Source organism: Pongo pygmaeus, chromosome 15 (assembly GCF_028885625.2).
Source record: "Pongo pygmaeus isolate AG05252 chromosome 15, NHGRI_mPonPyg2-v2.0_pri, whole genome shotgun sequence".
Taxonomy (NCBI): Eukaryota; Metazoa; Chordata; class Mammalia; order Primates; family Hominidae; genus Pongo; species Pongo pygmaeus.
In genome coordinates this window covers 33,029,843-33,049,444 of record NC_072388.2, presented here as the reverse complement: position 1 = coordinate 33,049,444, position 19,602 = coordinate 33,029,843, and the positions used below count along the sequence as shown (strand labels likewise).

General features: G+C 41.7%; 1 protein-coding gene across 2 annotated transcripts; it reads left to right on the top strand.

Annotated features, from left to right (window-relative positions):
• The first annotated feature begins 10,457 nt into the window (after positions 1–10,457).
• Positions 10,458–14,821, top strand: CFL2 (cofilin 2). 2 transcript variants are annotated; one of them, XM_054447903.2, is made up of 4 exons: positions 10,458–10,732; positions 11,721–12,028; positions 12,148–12,224; positions 12,307–14,821. In XM_054447903.2, exons 1-4 carry the CDS (start codon positions 10,730–10,732, stop codon positions 12,417–12,419), a joined length of 501 nt encoding a protein of 166 aa, XP_054303878.1. In that variant the 5' UTR covers positions 10,458–10,729; the 3' UTR covers positions 12,420–14,821. The 2 variants fall into 2 exon arrangements, with proteins under 2 accessions (XP_054303878.1, XP_054303879.1); XM_054447904.2 differs by lacking the exon at positions 10,458–10,732 and adding an exon at positions 11,137–11,608.
• The last annotated feature ends 4,781 nt before the right edge of the window (positions 14,822–19,602 follow it).

Sequence of the window (19,602 nt, the reverse complement as noted above, 5' to 3'; positions counted from 1 at the left end):
AGCCTCCTGAGTAGCTGGGACTACAGGTGCTCACCACCTGTTAGCCAGGATGGTCTCGATCTCCTGACCTCGTGATCCACCCACCTCGGCCTCCCAAAATGCTGGGATTACAGGCGTGAGCCACCGCGCCCGGCCTGAGTCAGCCCTTTTAAGCAGCCTCCTGGGAAGTCAACTTGATATTGGCAGAATTAGTCACATAGCCATATCTCTTGTCAGAGAGGACGAAAAATTCAGTCTTTTAGCTGGAGACATAAGCTCCAAATAAAGTGGGGACTGACATTCGTTTACTAAAGTTCAAGGGAAGAATGGACACTGGTGGCCCCGGCAATCTCTGCCATAATGTTTCAAACCCATGTGAGAAAGGCTGGGCAAAGTGGCTCATGCCCACAATCTCAGCACCTTGGGAGCCGAGGTGGGAGGACTGTTTGAGACTAGGAATTTGAGACCAGCTAGGGCAACACACTGAGACCCGACCCTGTCTCTACAAAAAATTAAAATTTAGCCAGGCGTGGTGACATGTACCTGTAGTCCAAGCTACTGGGGAGGCTGATGGGGGAGGATTACTTGAGCCCAGGAGAGCGAGGCTGCAGTGAGGTATAATCACAACACTGCATTCCAGTCTGGGCAACACAGGAAGACCCTGCCTTTAAAAAAAAAAAAAAAAAACAGTGGCTGGGCACGGTGGCTCACGCCTGTAATCCCAGCACTTTGGGAGGCCAAGGCGGGCGGATCATGAGGTCAGGAGATTGAGACCACGGTGAAACCCTGTCTCTACTAAAAATACAAAAAAAATTAGCCGGGCGTGGTGGCGGGCGCCTGTAGTTCCAGCTACTCTGGAGGCTGAGCCAGGAGAATGGCATGAACCCGGGAGGCGGAGCTTGCAGTGAGCCGAGATCGGGACACTGCACTCCAGCCTGGGCGACAGAGCGAGACTCTGTCTCAAAAAAAAAAAAATGAGAGGATAAAAATTTCAAGTACCTTGGAAAGAAGACAGCTTTGTAGGCCTCATCTACCTAGGAAATCTGTTCCATCCTTTGCAACTTTAAGTGATCCCAGGGACATCAGAAAAGTACTGAGTCCTTCCCGCACCCCCCTCACTCTTTCAGAGGCAGTTTGTGGAAGGAGAAACAATTTAAAAGCCAGTTAAGTCAACTCTGCTTCCATTCTCGATTGGTCTCTAACTAGCCGTGGGGCAAAATTATCTGTTAGGGAGGAAAACATTACAGCCTTTAATTAGGGTTTTGAAATTCAAGCCTAAGTAAGACATTGTGATAATTGAACAAGTAAGTGAAAGAAAAAATCACTTTAGGTAAAATGTCTATATTTTTAAAATATTGTTTTACTAGAAAATATTAAAGCCTCCACAGCACTCTCCTCTTTTAAAAATCTTTCCAGGCCAGGCATGGCATGGTGGCTTACGCCTGTAATCCCAGTACTCTGGGAGGCGAGGCAGGCAGATTGCTGAGTCCAGGAGTTCGAGACCAGCCTGGGCAACATAGCGAAACCCTGTTTCTACTAAAAATACAAAAATTAGCCGGGCATGGTGGCGTTCGCCTGTAATTCCAGCTACTCGGGAGGCTGAGGCGGGAGGATGGCGTGAACCCAGGAGGAAGAGGTTGCATGCAGTGAGCCAAGATCACACCACTGCACTCCAGCCTGGGTGACAGAGTGAGACCCTGTCAAATAAATAAAACATACATATATATATATATACCTTTCCAGAACGTCTTGTAACACTTGGAACAAAACCCCAAAATCCTTAACAGTAAAGACTCCCACATTTTCTTGGCTCAAGGTGCCCTCAATGTCTCAGCAGTTTTTTTCAAGGTCCACTCAGGCCAAAAGAAATAACTAACATTTTGGTCTAATAAGTAGTTAGATCCAAACAATAAATATTCATGTCCTAACAACTTAGCATCTACTGGGCACTGCATAACTTTTCAAACCTTAGAACTGTATTGGGCACAGCCATCCTCATCTCTTGCTCCACACCGATTTTCCCTTAGGTCTTGCTTTTTATCACAGCAAGGAGGGAAAAACACATCCAAAGGAACGTAGCTGGATTTAAAGTGGAAAACAGCTCGAGGTAGTAGTTCCTGTGATGTTCGACAGATGTCGCTGTGTTTCCCTCAAATTTTAAAAATATCCAAGGCATCCTGGTGAGTTTGCTGGTGCACCCCAGGGAGCCTCAAAACACAGTTCGGGACATGGTTTATAAGGCCTTGTATTAACTGGCCCCTGACCATTTCTTCAGCCTTATCTGCCGCTGTTCTCCTTGTTCACTACACTACAGTTCTACTGGGCTTTTATTTTCCCAAAAGAGCCAAGCTCCTTCTTAGTCTTTTTTTCATGCTTTGCCTTCATTTGGAGGACTTTTCAACTGGAGAAGCCTTCTTTACTTCTAGTTTATATCAGGGACCCTTGTTATTCTCTCACTAGCCTACAGGCTCCACAAAGGCAGGGCCCATGTCTGTTTTCTACACCATCTTACACCCAGTGTCTAGCACAGTTCTTGGCACATAGTAGAAACTCAAGTGGTTTAAAAACATATATGTTTCTGGCCAGGCGCAGTGGCTCATGCCTGTAATCCCAGCACTTTGGGAGGCTGAGGCGGGTGGATCACCTGAGGTCTGCAGTTCAAGACCAGCCTGGCCAACATAGTGAAACCCCGTCTCTACTAAAAATCCAAAATATTAGCTGGGAGTGGTGGTATGCACCTGTAATCCCAGCTTCTCGGGAGGTTGTGCCAGGAGAATCGCTTGAACCCAGGAGACAGAGGTTGCAGTGAGCCAAGATCACGCCGCTGCACTCCAGCCTGAGCAACAGAGCGAGATTCCATCTCAAAAAAAAAAAACAAAATAAATAATTAAAATATATATGTTTCTATTGACATTCATCAATAAGTTAATCTTCAGATGCACAAGTAATCCAGTTGTGAAATACAAGAGAAATTCCTTTCTTGTTAGCAGTTCAGTTCATCAGTAAGCAATTATAAATCTAAAAATTGATGACATCTTAGAATGTGATTGCTAGCATACTTATAATGACATTTTAAAAAACAAATTAGAGGCCAGGCGCAGTGACTCATGCCTGTAAACCCAACACTTTAGGGGGCCGAGGTGCGTGGATCACTTGAGGCCAGGAGTTCGAGACCAGCCTGGCCAACATGGTGAAACCCCATCTCAACTAAAAATACTAAAAATATAAAAATTAGCTGGATGTGGTGGCACGTGCCTGCAGTCCCAGCTACTCGGGAGGCTCAGGCAGGAGAATCACTTGAGCCTAGGAGGTAGAGGTTGCAGTGAGCCGAGATCCCACCACTGCACTCCACCCTGGGCAACAGAGTGAGACTCCTTCTCAAAAAAAAAAAAATTAGATTAAAAAATAGTCTTTTCAATAAATGGTGCTAGAACAACTGGACCATATGCAAAAGAATGAAGTTGGCCCACTACCTGACCATATTAAAAAATTAATGCAAAATAGACTATAGACTTAAAACTATAAAATTCTTCATATGTGAGTAAATTTTTATAAACTTAGATTAGGCAATGATTTCTTTGATGTAACACCAAAAGCACAAGCAACAAAAGAAAAATTAGATAAACTCCATCAAAATTTAAAACTTTTTAGTTTCAAAGGCCACCATTAAGAAGGTGAAAAGACAGCCCACAAAATGGAAAAATTTTTTGCAAATTATATATCCAGTAAGGGAATTGTATCCAGCATATATGATGAACTCTTACAAATGAATAAAAAGACAAATAACTCAATTTAGAAATGGAGCAAAGATAGGAATTTCTCCAAAGAAGATACAAGAAGCACATGAAAAGATGCTCAGCATCATTAGACATTAGTGAAATGCAAATCAAAACCACCATGATATACCACTTCACAGCCATTAGGATGGCTAAAATAAAAAAGACAGACAATAACAAGTGTTGACAAGGATGTGGAGAAATTGAAATCCTCACACATTGGGATTATAAAATGTATGAATGGGATTATAAAATGTATGAATGGGATTATAAAATGGGGCAGCCACTTTGGAAAACAGTTTGAGACCTCTCCAAAATGTTAAACATAAAGTTACCATATGACCCAGCAGGTATATACCCAAAAGAAATGAAAATATATGTTCACACAAAAATTTGTACATGAATGTTCATGGCAGCATTATTCATAATAGCCAAAAAGTACAAAAAACTGAAATGCCCATCAACTGATGAATAGATAAAGGAAGTGTGGTATTTCTAGGCAACAGAATATGATTTGATTATAAAAATGAAGTAGTGATACATGCTACAAACTGGACAAACCTTGAAAACATTAGGCTAAGTCAGAGAAGCCAGTCACAAAGAGCACATATTACAAAATTCTACTCATATAAAATGTCCAGAACAGGGAAATCTGCAAAGATAGTAGACTAATGGTTGCCAGAAGCTCAGAAGAAGACGGAATGTAAAGTGACTGCTAATAGGTATGCGGTTTTCTTTTTGGGGGTGATAAAAAGGTTCAAAATTAGATAGTTGTGATGGTTGCACAACTAAATATACTAAAAAACATGGAATGGTACACTTAAAAGGGCAAATTTCTTGGTCTGTGAATATCTCAATATACCTATTATTTTAAAAACATTTGAAAAATCATGTCTCCTTCATCATCTGCAGAATAAAGTTCTGACTGTAAGATTGTCTATAAGGCTCATAAGATCTGATGCTTCCTGCCACTCCGTCATTCCTTCCAAACCCAGAGGCTCCAACAAACTACTTGGGGTTTCTTCTGCTTCACTCGTGCGCTGTAGCTTTGTACATCACTCGTGCACTGTAGCTTTGTACATTTGGTTCTCTTTGCTTTGAGTACCCTTCCTTCATCTGCCTAGTAAATGCCCACTTGTCCCTTAAGACCCACTCACTCCACACTGCACTGGTGGCCCTCTTTTGTGCTCACAAGACATCCTGTGCATATGCCATTGTAGCATGCATGGGATTGTTTCATAAAGGTCAGCTTCCTTGCTGTGCTCCCACAGGACTGACTTTCTTCAAGGCAGGGACTATGTTATGTTTATCTCTGCATTCCCAACACCCAGCAGAGGTGCTCAATAAATGAAATAAAGGAATTAATGGATGGAATGAATAAACTCTCCATGCATGTATTCATTTTATGATTTCTCTCCAACTCTTATTCATGTCTCTTAACATATAGTTTTTATGTGTTACATTTTTCATGTCTGTATGATTAGCCTATGGTTTTAAAATCTATAGCTTTTGGCTAGGTGTGGTGGCTCATGCCTGTAATCCAAGTACTTGGGGAGGCCGAGGCAGGAGGATCCGTTGAGCCCAGGAGTTCAAGACCAACCTAGGCAACACAGGGAGACTCCATCTCTACAAAAAATATGAAAATTAGCTGGGCGTGGTAGCACATGCCTGTAGTCCCAGCTACTCAGGAGACTGAGGTGGGAGCATCACCGAAGCCCAGAGAGGTCAAGCCTGCAGTGAGCCGTGATCGTGCCACTGCACTCCAGCCTGGGTGATGGTGAGACCCTGTCTCAAATAAATAAATAAGTAAATTTTAAAAACAAAAACAAAAATAAAATCTACTGTGTTTTGTTTTGTTTGTTTTTTTAAGAAAGTCTCGCTCTGTTGCCCAGGCTGGAGTACAGTGGCTCAATCTCAGCTCACTGCAGCCTCCACTTCCCGGGTTCAAGCCATCCTCCTGCCTCAGCCCTCCCAAGTAGCTGGAACTATAGGCACGCACCACTATACCAGCCTAATTTTTTTTATTTTTTGTAGAGATGGGGTCTCACCATGTTGCCCAGGCTGGTCTTGAACTCCTGAGCTCAAGCAATCCGCCCACCTTGGTCTCCCAAAGTGCTAGGATAACAGGCATGAGCCATAACGCCCGGCCAAAATCTACTGCTTTTGTAATAAAGTAAGTTAAACAAAGGAGTGTTTAATAAATTACTAGCAAGTTTCTTTTCTCAGATGACGTTTTATATGGTTTGTATAATTTAGGTCACCAGTTGCTATTTACTATCACAATTCAATTACTATCAATGCATTATTAATTAACATTGTGATTGAGGTTTTACAAATAACTGGTGGGTGAATCTGATAAATTGTGTCTGAGTTAATAAGTTGAAGCTGGTATGTATTACACCATTGAAGTTGGTAATTATAGTTTGAGACCATTTTGAACTACATTTCACTAATTATTGCATTTCAATACTGCTACCTCTTCATTACCACTTCATGTGACACAGATTACTGATAAATTCCTTTACTGTGAGGTCATTCTCCTAAACTCGAAAGAACCAGAGATGGGACATGTAAGACCCAAAGTGAGTTTGTGGATCAGAGAGTGAGTCACAGAGATCAGACGCCAAAAAAACATCTCCTACTGTGTTTATTTTCTAGTTCTAAATTCAAACTTGGATTTAGAAAAATATACGACTTGACTCCTCATCAGTCTTTTCTTTTTTTCTTTTTTTTTTTTTTTTGAGACAGAGTCTTGCTCGTCGCCCAGGCTGGAGTGCAGTGGTACAATCTCGGCTCACTGCAAGCTCCATCTCCCGGGTTCACACCATTCTCCTGACTCAGCCTCCCGAGTAGCTGGGACTACAGGCGCCCGCCACCACGTCCGGCTAACTTTCTGTATTTTTAGTAGAGACGGGGTTTCACCGTGTTAGCCAGGATGGTCTCGATCTCCTGACCTCATGATCTGCCCGCCTCAGCCTCCCAAAGTGCTGGGATTACAGGCATGAGCCACCGCGCCTGGCCCCTCATCAGTCTTTTAGCTCAGGCGTGGGTTAGGAAGGATGTGTCAGAGTTAGGAAGGCATGTCGGTAGAAAGGTACATTTTGAAGTGGTAGTGTCTTTATGCTTACATTTGTCTTTGTCAGGAAGTGGCTGTGGGAGCTGAGAATGTGATGTCTCTTGACAGAGAGTAGGACTTACACAGAATTTATCTGCATAATCTTCCAGATTCACTGTTTTAGATAGTTCTTTCAAACTTTTACATGCCACAGAACCTCCATCCACATTGTTTCTCAGGTGTGGTGGCTCACGCCTGTAATTCCAGCACTTTAGGAGGCCAAGGCGGGAGGACTGCTTGAGCCCAGAAGTTGAGGCCAGCCTGGGCAACATAGTAAGACCCCCATCTCTGTAAGTGAGTAAGTAAATATATACATAATAAAAATAGATTGTTTCTTGGGGGAATATATTATATATATTAAGGGATGATCACCTTTCCAATTTTTTAAAGAATCTTGAATAAACAAACTTTAGCTGAGTCTTCAGAATCAATGAGGATTGGGACGGCTTCATGACTATTGCCTATGAGTTGATAAAATCAGTGCTTTCATCTTCACTCTGCCGGCGGTAATAACAGCTCCAGGGTTCCTATTTCTGTGCTGGACAAGGGCTTTACATACATTATTTCTCTTGATCTTCCCCATAATCCTGAGAGGGAACAGGTCATATAATCCCATTTTACACATGATTTGGAAACTGAGCCTTACGGCAGCTAAATCAATGGCCTGAAATTGCACTGCTACTAGTGTCTGAGCTGAGATTACATTCAGAGGTTACTCTCACTAAGTTCCTAATAGTTGTTACTGCCATCTATGTGTGGTCTAGTAAATGGATAATTATAGCTTAGATGTTTACAGCACAAAAGTATCTAGTACCAGATTGTTCAGGGTCCTTCTGTCACACCTATTAATTATTTGCTTGAGCTTGAAATTGCTCAGAACAGTTGTATGGTAAGCAGAATAATGCAACCCCTCCTCACCAAGATGTTCCTGTCCTAACCTCCAAAGTCTTCGAATGTTAACTTATATGACAAAAGGGACTTTGCAGATGTGATTAAGTTGAGGATCTTGAGAGGGGGAATTATCCTAAACTACCAAGTGGGGTACAAAGTAACCATAATTGTCCTTATAAGTGAAAGACAGAGGCAGGAGAGAGAGTCAGAGGAAATGTGATGACTGAGGCAGAGGTCAGAGTGATGCGACTGCTGCCTGGGGCCACGGGCCAAAGATGATGGGCAGGTCGAGTGTGGTAGCTCGCACCTGTAATCCCAGCACTTTGGGAGGCCAAGGTGGGCAGATCACAAGGTCAGGAGATCAAGACCATCCTGGCTAACACGGTGAAATCCCATCTCTACTAAAAATACAAAAAATTAGCCGGGCATGGTAGCAGGTGCCTGTAGTCCCAGCTACTCAGGAGGCTAAGGCAGGAGAATGGTGTGAACCCAGAAGGCGGAGTTTGCAGTGAGCCGAGATAGCACCACTGCACTCCAGCCTGGGTGAGAGTGAGACTCCGTCTCAAAAAAAAAAAAAAGACGATGGGCAGCCTCTAGACATTGGAAAAGGCAAAGGAGTCTCCTGCTACAGTCTCTTGACTTCAGCTCCACCAGGCTTATTTCTGCCAGTTGTGGTGGTTCTTGCCTGTAATCCCAACTACTCAGGAGGCTGAGGCGGGAGGCTCACTTGAGGCCAGGAGTATGAGGCTGCAGTGAGCTATGATCACATCCTGCACTCCAGCAACCTGGGTGGGCAACAGAACCAGAGACTATCTCTTAAAAATATATAGAGAGAGAGACTTGTTTCTCTGACTCTGTAAGACAATAAATAATAACTGTGTTGTTTTAAACAAGTAATTTTGTGGTAATTTGTTATAGCAACAATCGAACACTAATACATGTGGTATTTGACACTCAGATCCCCCTCCACTACACAGTGACCAAAATTCATGCAGCAATGATTGGCAATGCTGCCCCTTTACCAAGTGGTGGTAAGTTCTGGTTATAACTCACAGAGGTGAAGGCAGGAAGCTGCTACTGGCCCTGACATTCTCAGCGTCATCCTCACAAGGGCATGTAGAAAGCCTTCACAATCTTCAGAAGCTTCCTTTTTATTCTCTTTACAGCACTAAAGCATCTTAAATTTATTATTTCAGCATCTATTAAGCACCTACTATGTGTCAGGTTCCAGAAATTCAAACATAACTAGGACTCAGATCCTTAAGGAGCTTACAGCGCAGTAGGGTGGCAGAAGACATAAACAAGTTATTATAATGTAACAAAATATATACAAGACAAAAATAACTTCAGGAAAAGAATCTTAGAACATGGGAATTACCATCTCTGTCTGGGGAGGGTAAGAGGGAATGGGAGGCTTGGAAAGGGGTTGGAGTCCGAGCTAGGGGGTGACTAACATCTTTGGAATCCCCAGCTTTGGTGCGTAAGGTTCTGACACCCACTCTAGGTCCCAGTGTCATCAGACCTGGTCTCTGCTGGGGCTGCTGCAAATCTCTGAGGTTGGGAAGGGAAGGTAACCCCAAGATAAAGCGAACAGGAATTTGCTAATGCCTACACATAGCAAATGATCAGAGCTCTGGAGAGACATTCTCCATGACTTCTTGGAAGTTCAACAGATAAAGTGAAAGTTTCCATAAATTGTAATGTACCAGCTAGATATAAAGTATTATCCACTTGCTTGGGATTCATGCTTAGACATTGGGAAATTCCTTCTCAATTTTTGTCTCTAAACGAAGTCTATCTTCCAATTAAGAAAACAAACCCAAGATATGGACAGAAAAGTAGGTCTGTTTCAATGCCTAGCATGTTCCATTTAAAATACAGTAAATTTGGGCTGAAAGAACTTATCACACAATCTAGGGCAAACACCATCTCATGATTTTTCTGCCTAACCTCAATCCTGAGACCACCACAAACACACCATTTCCTACTGAACATTGATATACTCAGAAACTGAAATCTAAAGCTGGAAAGGGCCCTAACGATAATTTAATAACAGTTTGTTTTACACATTAAGAACCCTGAGGTATGGAGGAGTTAAGATTAAAAAAAGAGAAACTGCCTTGGCGCAGTTATATGGGCTTTGCTAGAAGAGGCTTATTTGATGTCAGCTGTCATAGCTGGAGCTTCATGAAATCTCTACTAAGAGACAGTACAATTCATTTCCTATTAAGTCTAAAATGTAAAAGGATATTACTAAGGAATGCTACCACGTAATTTTTTTATCATAATTATTATTTCAACTAGAGTTTTGAAAAGTGATTTACCAACACTGCGTATCATTTTGTTTTTGCTAAGTACTATCAACTGGGGCAATCCCGTGTAGTGTTTATTCTCATTTATCTCTAAACAACTGGGGGTTTTCCAAAAAGACTCAAAATGTCGAAATCCAGCCTCTTTCGGGGAAACCACAGGTAAATACGGAAAGACACCTTCGCAGGAGTTCCTCTCACACTCACCCACCCCTGGCGCAGGGCCCTATGGAGGCGGTGGAAAAGCCCCTCTGGGAGCCCAGCACTCTCTCCCGCCGGCTGACGGGTGATGCCCGGGGGCTGGAGGCGGCTCTGCCGGGCTCCCGGGCTCCGCTACCACCGCGCCGCCGCCCCCCTCCACCGGGCCTGCAGGGCTCGCGCTCTGGGGTCAGGCCGAGGACGCGGGCAGCCGGGGAGCCGGGGCCGCGAGACAGAAGGGCCGGCCTGGGAGCGGGTGGCGCCGGCAGGGGACCCGGCGTGCCCACGTGACCGCCCCGCCTGCTGCCTGCGGCCCGCCGAGCCCCGCCACCTCCCTCGGGCTGCAGCTCCCGGCGTGCCCCGCACTCTCCGCTGCCCACCCGCTCGCCCGCCCCTCCTTCTCCTCCCAGTGCCACAGAGCCGGAGCCCGAGCTGCCGCCGCAGCCACAGCCGAGGGCACTATGGTAAGACGAGCGCGCTGGCCGGGAGGCTGCGGCGAGGCGAGAAAAGCCCCCCGCGTGGCCCCGCACGGCCCCGGGAGTGAGGCCGCCATTTTAACCTGATTTTGGCCTCCAAGGTGGGCGCTTCTGCTCTGCGGCTCCGCTGCTCTCCAGCCGACCGGCCTGCCCTCCGGCCGTCAGGCCCTGCCCTGCTGCTCTTTGGATTTTGAGGGGCGGGGAGGGCCCGGGCGCCGGCGCAGGTTGGGGGTCGGGGTTGGGGCCGGGCGGGCGGGGGCGCGAGAGGGTCTGCGGACTGCAGCCGCTCGCGCCGCGTTTGCCCTTCGCTTCCTAATTTTACTTAACACGCGAGGCTTTAAAATTGGTACGTGCTGCGAAGGCTGTGTGGGTCAGGGGCTGGACGGCCTGTAATAAAACCCTTACGGGAAGATTAAGGAAGAGGGAAAACACTTTTTAAAATGCTTTCTCGCCGTAAAAGCTTTTACACTCGTTCCGTTAGTTTTGGAGTGTCTGCATGTGAGCTGTGGGCCGTGGGCGGTTTGGAGTTTACACTTGATTCTCTTTCCTTATGAGGAAACGTCAGTGGCTAGGATGACTTTAAAGAAAAAAATAGTAGAAGCATTAACTGAAATCCAAAAGTGTTTTTTTAAGGCCAGCCGAGTTGACACAATACAGAAGGTATTTTTGCTGCCGCTCCTGAAGCTCTGACATCACCCAGTGAAATAGGAAACATTTCAGGGATGGGACAACTTGTATTTGTCCCTTTCGCTTCCACGTCCAAACCCCTTTAAGAAGGATGAATGGGCAGGATGAGTTAGACTCCTTCGCTGTATCGTCTACTGATTCTTAAAATGTGACAAATCTGATTGGACGGCTTACATGGTACGGTGCAATTTTTGATGTCCAGACTAAAGTGAGTCTTCTCTAGGCAAACAGTAATTTTGGTTAAAACCAAAATACGTGTTCTGAATTACTGTTCTGTGTTTATTTTCAGGCTTCTGGAGTTACAGTGAATGATGAAGTCATCAAAGTTTTTAATGATATGAAAGTAAGGAAATCTTCTACACAAGAGGAGATCAAAAAGAGAAAGAAAGCAGTTCTCTTCTGTTTAAGCGATGACAAAAGACAAATAATTGTAGAGGAAGCAAAGCAGATCTTGGTGGGTGACATTGGTGATACTGTAGAGGACCCCTACACATCTTTTGTGAAGTTGCTACCTCTGAATGATTGCCGATATGCTTTGTACGATGCCACATACGAAACAAAAGAGTCTAAGAAAGAAGACCTAGTATTTATATTCTGGTGTGTAAAAACAAAAGAAAAAAGTACTTTTAAAATGCAAGGATTGTTATTATCATAGTCACTCTTACCTTTGTTTTTATTATAAATGGGATTCAATACTTTTTTTTTTTTTCCTGTAGGGCTCCTGAAAGTGCACCTTTAAAAAGCAAGATGATTTATGCTAGCTCTAAAGATGCCATTAAAAAGAAATTTACAGGTACAAACTTGAATATTTTGGGCAGAGAAATTATTCTTTATTAATTATAATAAAGTAATAGGATAATGTTTTTTCTTTTTAGGTATTAAACATGAGTGGCAAGTAAATGGCTTGGATGATATTAAGGACCGTTCGACACTTGGAGAGAAATTGGGAGGCAATGTAGTAGTTTCACTTGAAGGAAAACCATTATAAAATGACAGTCAAGTGCCATCTGGATCTTAAGGAGCTTCCATTTCTCCAGCTCAGTCCATTGGAATAGTATTAGGTTTTGGTTTTTTGTTTTATTTCCCCCTTTCCACTGGGCCCTTCCAACACAATGAATGAAGGAAATATCATTTATTTAAGCAGCCTATCAGTGATTGCCATTAGACTGTTTAATACTGTTACTTTTATGTAGAACCCAAGGAATGCCTTCCTGTCATATTTTAGCCAAAACAACTGGTTATATGCCTCCCTTGCAGCAAGCACTACAATGTATGTGATCGTCAATGTGAATAGCTTAGAATACTGCAAAGGATAAGCTAATTGAATGCCTTGAAAGTATTATCCACTGGTCAGATGGTCAACTTTTTTCAGTATTATTTATAGTTGCACTTGATTGCAGTTCTGTGAGGCTTGAGCATTCATACACCTCACCTGCCTTGGCAAGCCTATTTTTGTGACATGGCAGCACGGATATAACACTATGCATTAAAAGCACTTTTTGTAAGAAGTTTAATATCCTAAAAGGAATGCCAATTAAGTTTTGTTAACTGTGTCATCAACTTATCCTAGTACCTCAGTGTTCATTCCTGTTACCTGCATATCTTCTTAAAAGAAATAGCTGTTATTAATGCCTTTTTGTTTTCCATTGAGTGTACACTACTGAATAAGTGTAGGAGTTTTATGTTTACCATGTGAGTCCTGCAACACTAAAGATATTTTGAATATCAGTCATGATGGCAATTTCTGTATAAAAGAGCCTTAAATGGAACATTGTTTTGAGATCAAACTCCCCACCCTCACAAAAATGGCCACGTTGCAATAAAAATTGTGGCATATTACAGAATGTTGCCTTGTTTTCCTTGGAAATTTTGCAAAATGTTATGTGAAACAACTTCTAGGGTAAAAACAGCTATTATTAATCTCTGCACTGGTCATTTGAGAATTTTTTTTGTACAACATTCATGTGTGATATTTTCCAGATTTGTTGGATTTATTTGGTTTAAAAAATATTCTATCTTAAAGCCAACTAATATAAAATACCATTGTTAAAGAATGGTACTTTTATAAACGTTAGTGTATTTATTTCCTGTGTGTTAATATGAAGATCAGAAATTATTTTTTTGCACTTTGGCATAAATACTTTTCAATATCTGATTTGTTCTCTGGATAAATTAGCATAGTTATTTTTTTATTCACATTTACATTTCTAAGTAGTTGTATAGTAGAAGCAGGAAGCTCTTATTGTTTATTTGGTCGTAATGAAAATAATTTATAAAATGTCCTTTAGAAGTTTAATGATACTTCTGATGTTTCAGAACAGTCATTTCACCTACTATTTCTGAATATATTTTGCAAATTGAATTGGAATAGGAATTGATATAGCAGTCTTAAACATTAGTAGTGGGATTTGGCTATGGTCCAGACTGTGCTCCTTATAGAGAATTTGATCTGCTCAGTGTGAGCGGTTTGCTGTTAGCCAGGGCTATTTATGGCAAACACATGCTTTTGTATCTTGTCATAGTTATCCACAAATGGCAAAACTGGACTTGATTCTACTGGTATGCAAAACAGGCATGCTAGTAAGCAGTCAGTCGTGGCTCAGAACTTAACCCCATAGCTCAGAGGAATGCTTTTATCAGAAAACAGGAAAGAAAATATCCCTTAAAAATTTTTTTTGAATGTGTGGAAGTAATTTTAGTATAATTAGATTTTTTCCATCTTTTTGAAAGATTTTTCAGATGTGAACATCAAAAATAGGGATTAAATGTCTAGGCTTCCATTTAAAATTATATGAATGGTTTGGGATCTTTTTGCACTGAGCAATTTTATTTCAGGCTTCCAGCTGTCCCTGTGAGTTATCCTGGACATTTCGATGGTTTTTGGTAAGGCCAAACTCTGATAAGCAAAACAGAGAATACTGACATATACTTAACCATATGTGTAACTGATACTTGTACCATGGAATTTTTCATTGAGTTATTTCCTCATTCTTTTAAAAAATAAGGGACTATAAATCAGTTATGTAGTATCTTTTGTTTTTGTAGCTGATTCCTTTCTTGTATGCCTCTAGTAATTTCAGAGATTAAATATTGCTTTAAACTGTGATACTTTGATTTGCTAGATTGACAAAACTGATACTAATATAGTCAAATTCATCTTTGAAATACATCTTTGTGCGTAGAGCCAAAAAAAGAGATAATAGTTCACTTGTTATTTGAGATTAATTTGGCATTTGAAATGATCATTTTATTTTACAATCATTTATAATGAATCAATGTTCCAGTTAGCTTTAAAAGGTATACGGTGCTAATTAGTAAAATATTGAAGGCAATATTTTACTGCTAGCTTGCAAAGTTATGAGAGTTTAAAAAATAAAATATATGAAAATATTTAAAGCTGTTGAGATGTGTTTACTTATACTTCAGAACATTAAAAGTTTAAAAACTGGTATTTCAGATCAAAGAGGCATCATTATCTTTATTCTGTTTTTCAGGATTTTAGTTGGTAATACTTTCTCATTTATCAATACCAATTTTCTTTAAAAACTGAGTGTTACATCAATTAATTTTAGCATTTCCAGACAAATGGGAACAGTTGGCATGTGTCCCAAACTAGCTATCAGCTGTTGTTTTCCATCATTATCTAAAATAGTGCGGCCAGCATTGTGTATTGAAATGTGCCTTTTTCGTACATTGGAAGAGAAGCCTCTTCCTGGGTTTGAGTTTCTCCGATACAGAACATTTGTAGCAGCTAATTTATGGAATCTGGCAAATAAGCTTTGGGAGGAAATTCTTTTAAAAGTGTTTTCTTGTTAAGGAATAATCTCAACAATGGTAAATCATCAAGAGGTTGATAAGACTCGGTTAGGTTTGCCACTCAGAAAAAACAGTCTCATTTTGCTCTTCATAGGTCCTGTTTTTGCTTGCACATTTAATAGTAGGTGGAGATGCAAAACAACATGAATGTTCATTTTTCTATGAATAGTATTGAAGCTGCTAGAGATGGGCAGGCAGGTCCCAGTAAATGTTGCCTTTTTTTTTTTTTTTTTTGAGACAGGGTCTCACTCTGTTGCCCAGGCTGGAGTGCAATGGCAAAATTTCAGCTCACTTCAAACTCAACCTTCCCAACTCAGATGATCCTCTCACCTCAGCCTCCCAAGTAGCTGGGACTACAGGCATGTACCACCATGCCTAATTTTTTTTTTTTTTTTTTGTCTCTCTTTTGTAGAGACTGAGTTTCGCCATGTTGCCTAGGCTGATCTCCAACTCCTGGGCTCAAGCTGTCGTCTGACCTCCGCCTCCCAAAAGTGCTAGGATTGCATGCGTGAGCCACCACTTTAAAAGCTCAAATACTGCTTTTGAAGACAGCATGAGTTTATGGATGTTCTGTCTCCTTTCAGCCCATAAAGAAGTCTGAGGCTTTTCTTTTGCTCTGGAGCATCCAACTAATTTCTTTATTTCCATGTAGAATTAGAGGAATCATCCCTCCACTTAAATTTCCTCTCATAATGCAATTTGGCAAATTAAATCTCTAAGCCTCAGTTTTTTAACCCATAGTATGGGAACGGTAATATCTGTTTACCATATGTTTCCTGAGTACTAAATATGGAAATGGTTTTTGAAAACAGGAAAATGCTATGTAAATGTAATAATCTGTTTAAACTATTCATTCTTTATTACTGTATGTAAGTAGATAAATATTAAATGTTTTCGTTAAAAGATGTATTACAAATCATTGAACCTCTATTTTTGTAACTTCCATGTGTCTACATATATATATATACACATACACACACATTTTTTTTTTCTTTTTTTGGACAGGGTTTCACTCTATTGCCCAGGCTGCTGTGCAGTGGCACAATCATAGCTCACTATAACCTTGAACTCCTGGGCTCAAGTGATCCTCCCACCTCAACCTCCTGAGCAGCTGGGATTATAGACATGCACCACCATGCCCAGCTAATTTGTTTTTTGTTTTTTTTTTTGAGACAGAGTGTCACTCTATCACCCACGCTGGAGGGCAGTGGTGTGATCTCGGCTCACTGCAACCTCTGCCTCCTGGGTTCAAGCAATTCTCCTGCCTCAGCCTCCCAAATAGCTAGGACTACAGGCATATGCCACCACACCTGGCTAATTTTTGTATTTTTAATAGAGAGGGGGTTTCACCATGTTGGCCAGGCTGGTCTCAAACTCCTGACCTCAGGTGATCTGCCTGCCTCAGCCTCCCAAAATGCTGCGATTACAGGCATAAGCCACCACGCCCGGCCTGCCCAGCTAATTTAAAAAAAAAAAAATTGTTGAGGTGGGGTCTCACTGTGTTGTCTAGGCTAGTCTTGAATTCCTGGCATTAAGCAATCCACCAATCTCAACCTCCCAAAGCACTGGGATTATAGGTGTGAACCACTGGGCTGAGCTTATTTAGTGTATATATAGAGATGGGGTTTCAACATGTTGGCTAGGCTGGTCTTGAACTCCTGACCATAGGAGATCCGCCCACCTTGGCCTCCCAAAGTGCTGGGATTATGGGCTTGAGCCACTGCACCGGCCCTATTTAGTATATTTTTAAAGTAGCATCTTTCAAGAATATTTGAAAAACAATCCTAAGATTGTTTTCTAAAAAAGCTCATGCTCATAAAAATCTAAAAAGTTGTATATTTCAAAGATGTTCTGAAATATTTCAGTATTGTAAACTTATGGAATCTGTGCCAAACAAGGATTGTATAGACACAGAAAGCTGGTGTCTCTTAATCCTTTTCCAGAAACTTGGATATATCCCTCCCCTACCCATCTTTCTAAGAAGAGATAGTACTTTATGTTATAGTGGTTAAGTCCTAGGACTTTGGCATTAGATTGCTTGGTTGTTGACATAGAGCCCTTTAACATTTAGTAATTGGATGGTCTTAGACAAATCATATAACCTCTTGGAAGCTTAGTTACTACATCTATAAAATGGGGATAATTGTACTCCATCTCATAGGATTGTGAGCATAACTGAAAGCGCTTGGAATAGTTCCTAGCACATAATAAGGGCTCAGTAGGATGATCCTAAGATTTAGTCCAAACCAGAACACTTTTTGAAAATGAAAGGGAAAGCTATTGATTATGCCAAGACAACAGGCTTGAGATAGGCCAATCCCAAGCAAACCAGGACGTGTTGTCCAGAAGTATAGGCTAATATTAAAATGTAATACTTAAACAGAATGAACTGTATGGAAGTCTCAAGATCATCATTTATTAATTTTAATTATATAATGTATTAGCGTACTGACTTGAGGATCTTACGAAGTATATGAGTGGTCTTAAGTAAACCTCGGAAAGATCAAATTTGGCTTTTTAAGCCTTTTTAATAGCTTTCCTTCTGACTTTTTTTTTTTTTTTTTTTTTGAGATGGAGTCTTGCTCTGTCACCCAGGCTGGAGTGCAGTGACGCGATCTTGGCTCACTGCAAGCTCTGCCTTCCGGATTCATGCCATTCTCCTGCCTCAGTCTCCTGAGTAGCTGGGACTACAGGTGTCCGCCACCACGCCCAGCTAATTTTTTGTATTTTTAGTAGAGATGGGGTTTCACCGTGTTAGCCAGGATGGTCTCCATCTCCTGACCTCATGATCCGCCTGTCTCGGCCTCCCAAAGTGCTGGGATTACAGGCATGAGCCTCCTTTTGACTATGTAAACTGTCAGATATTATATTTTGCTACTATCAGTATGCTTTGTCTATAGCAGCTTCTGCTAATAGTTGCTTTTCATCTCGTGGATTTGGAAAACCAGATTTGTTATAATTACGTATAAGCAAATAAATAGGCCCAGAGTGAAAGCTTGAGAGCAAAATGCCTGAACACATGAACCTTATTTTTTGGGGCTGTTTAAATAACTTTGTGGTGTACTTTCAGGGTTTGGGTTGTTTTTTGTTTGTTTTAATAAAAGGTATGTAAAAGAGCTGAACTGTAAATAGGTATTACTGTATCTCAGGGAGGTGTCTGCAGTATTATTAGTATTTAAGGAAATCATACTTGCTGTTGACAGTACCTGTATCATTAAAGGTTCACAAAGAAATTTTTTCCTGTTTTTTTTTTTTTTTTTTGAGACAGGAGTCTCGCTGTGTCACCCAGGCTGGAGTGCAATCTCACCTCACTGCAACCTCCACCTCCCGGGTTCAAGCGATTCTCCTGCCTCAGCCTCGTGAGTAGCTGAGTAGCTGGGATTACAGGCGCCCACCACCACACCCAGCTAATTTTTGTATTTTTAATAGAGACAGGGTTTCACTATGTTGGCCAAGCTGGTCTCGAACTCCTGACCTGAAGTGATCCACCTGCCTCAGCCTCCCAAAGTGATGGAATTACAGGTGTGACCCAGTGTGCCTGGCCAAGAGAAGGTTTATTGACCTCTATTTTTTTTAGATTATTGTAACAAGTAATAAGTTATAAGAACAAGAATTTGATAAGCAAAGTACTCTTAAAAAATTAAATGCCAGCTGGGCACGGTGGCTAACACCTATAATCCCAGCACTTTGGGAAGCCAAGGTGAGTGGATTGCTTGAGTTCAGGAATTCAAGAACAGCATAGGCAACATAGCAAAACCCCATTCTACAAAAAATACAGAAATTAGCTGGGTGAGGTGGCGCAGACCTATGGTCCCAGCTACTTGGGAGGCTAAGCCAGGCGGATCACTTGAGCCCAGGAGAGCCAGATTGCGCCATTGCACTCCAGCCTGGGCGACAGAGCAAGACCCTGTTTCAAAAAAAAAAAAAAAAAAAAAATGCCAGTTGAATTTTTATTTTTTTCGTTTAGTTTATTAGATTTTCTTTTCCTTTCTTTTTTTTTGAGACAGTCTCGCCCTGTCGCCCAGGCTGGAGTGCAATAATGTGATCTTGGCTCACTGCAACCTCCACTTCCGGGTTCAGGCATCTCTTATGCCTCAGCCTCTGGAGTAGCTGGGATTACAAGTGTGCACCACCACGCCCGGCTAATTTTTGTATTTTTATTTATTAATTTTACTTATTTACTTTGAGACTGAGTCTCACTCTATTGCCCAGGCTGGAGTTCAGTGGCACAATCTCAGCTCACTGTAATCTCCGCCTCCCAGATTCAAGTGATTGTCCTGCCTCAGTCTCCATGTAGCTGGGATTACAGGAACCCGCCACCATGCCCAGCTAATTTTTGTATTTTTAGTAGAGAC

What these genes read in the sequence shown, in the direction of transcription:
- CFL2 (XM_054447903.2), top strand. An exon ending in GACCTAGTATTTATATTCTG is followed by an intron (nt 12,029 to 12,147) that starts GTGTGTAAAAAC and finishes TTTTTCCTGTAG; the next exon opens with GGCTCCTGAAAGTGCACCTT. An exon ending in CATTAAAAAGAAATTTACAG is followed by an intron (nt 12,225 to 12,306) that starts GTACAAACTTGA and finishes TTTTCTTTTTAG; the next exon opens with GTATTAAACATGAGTGGCAA.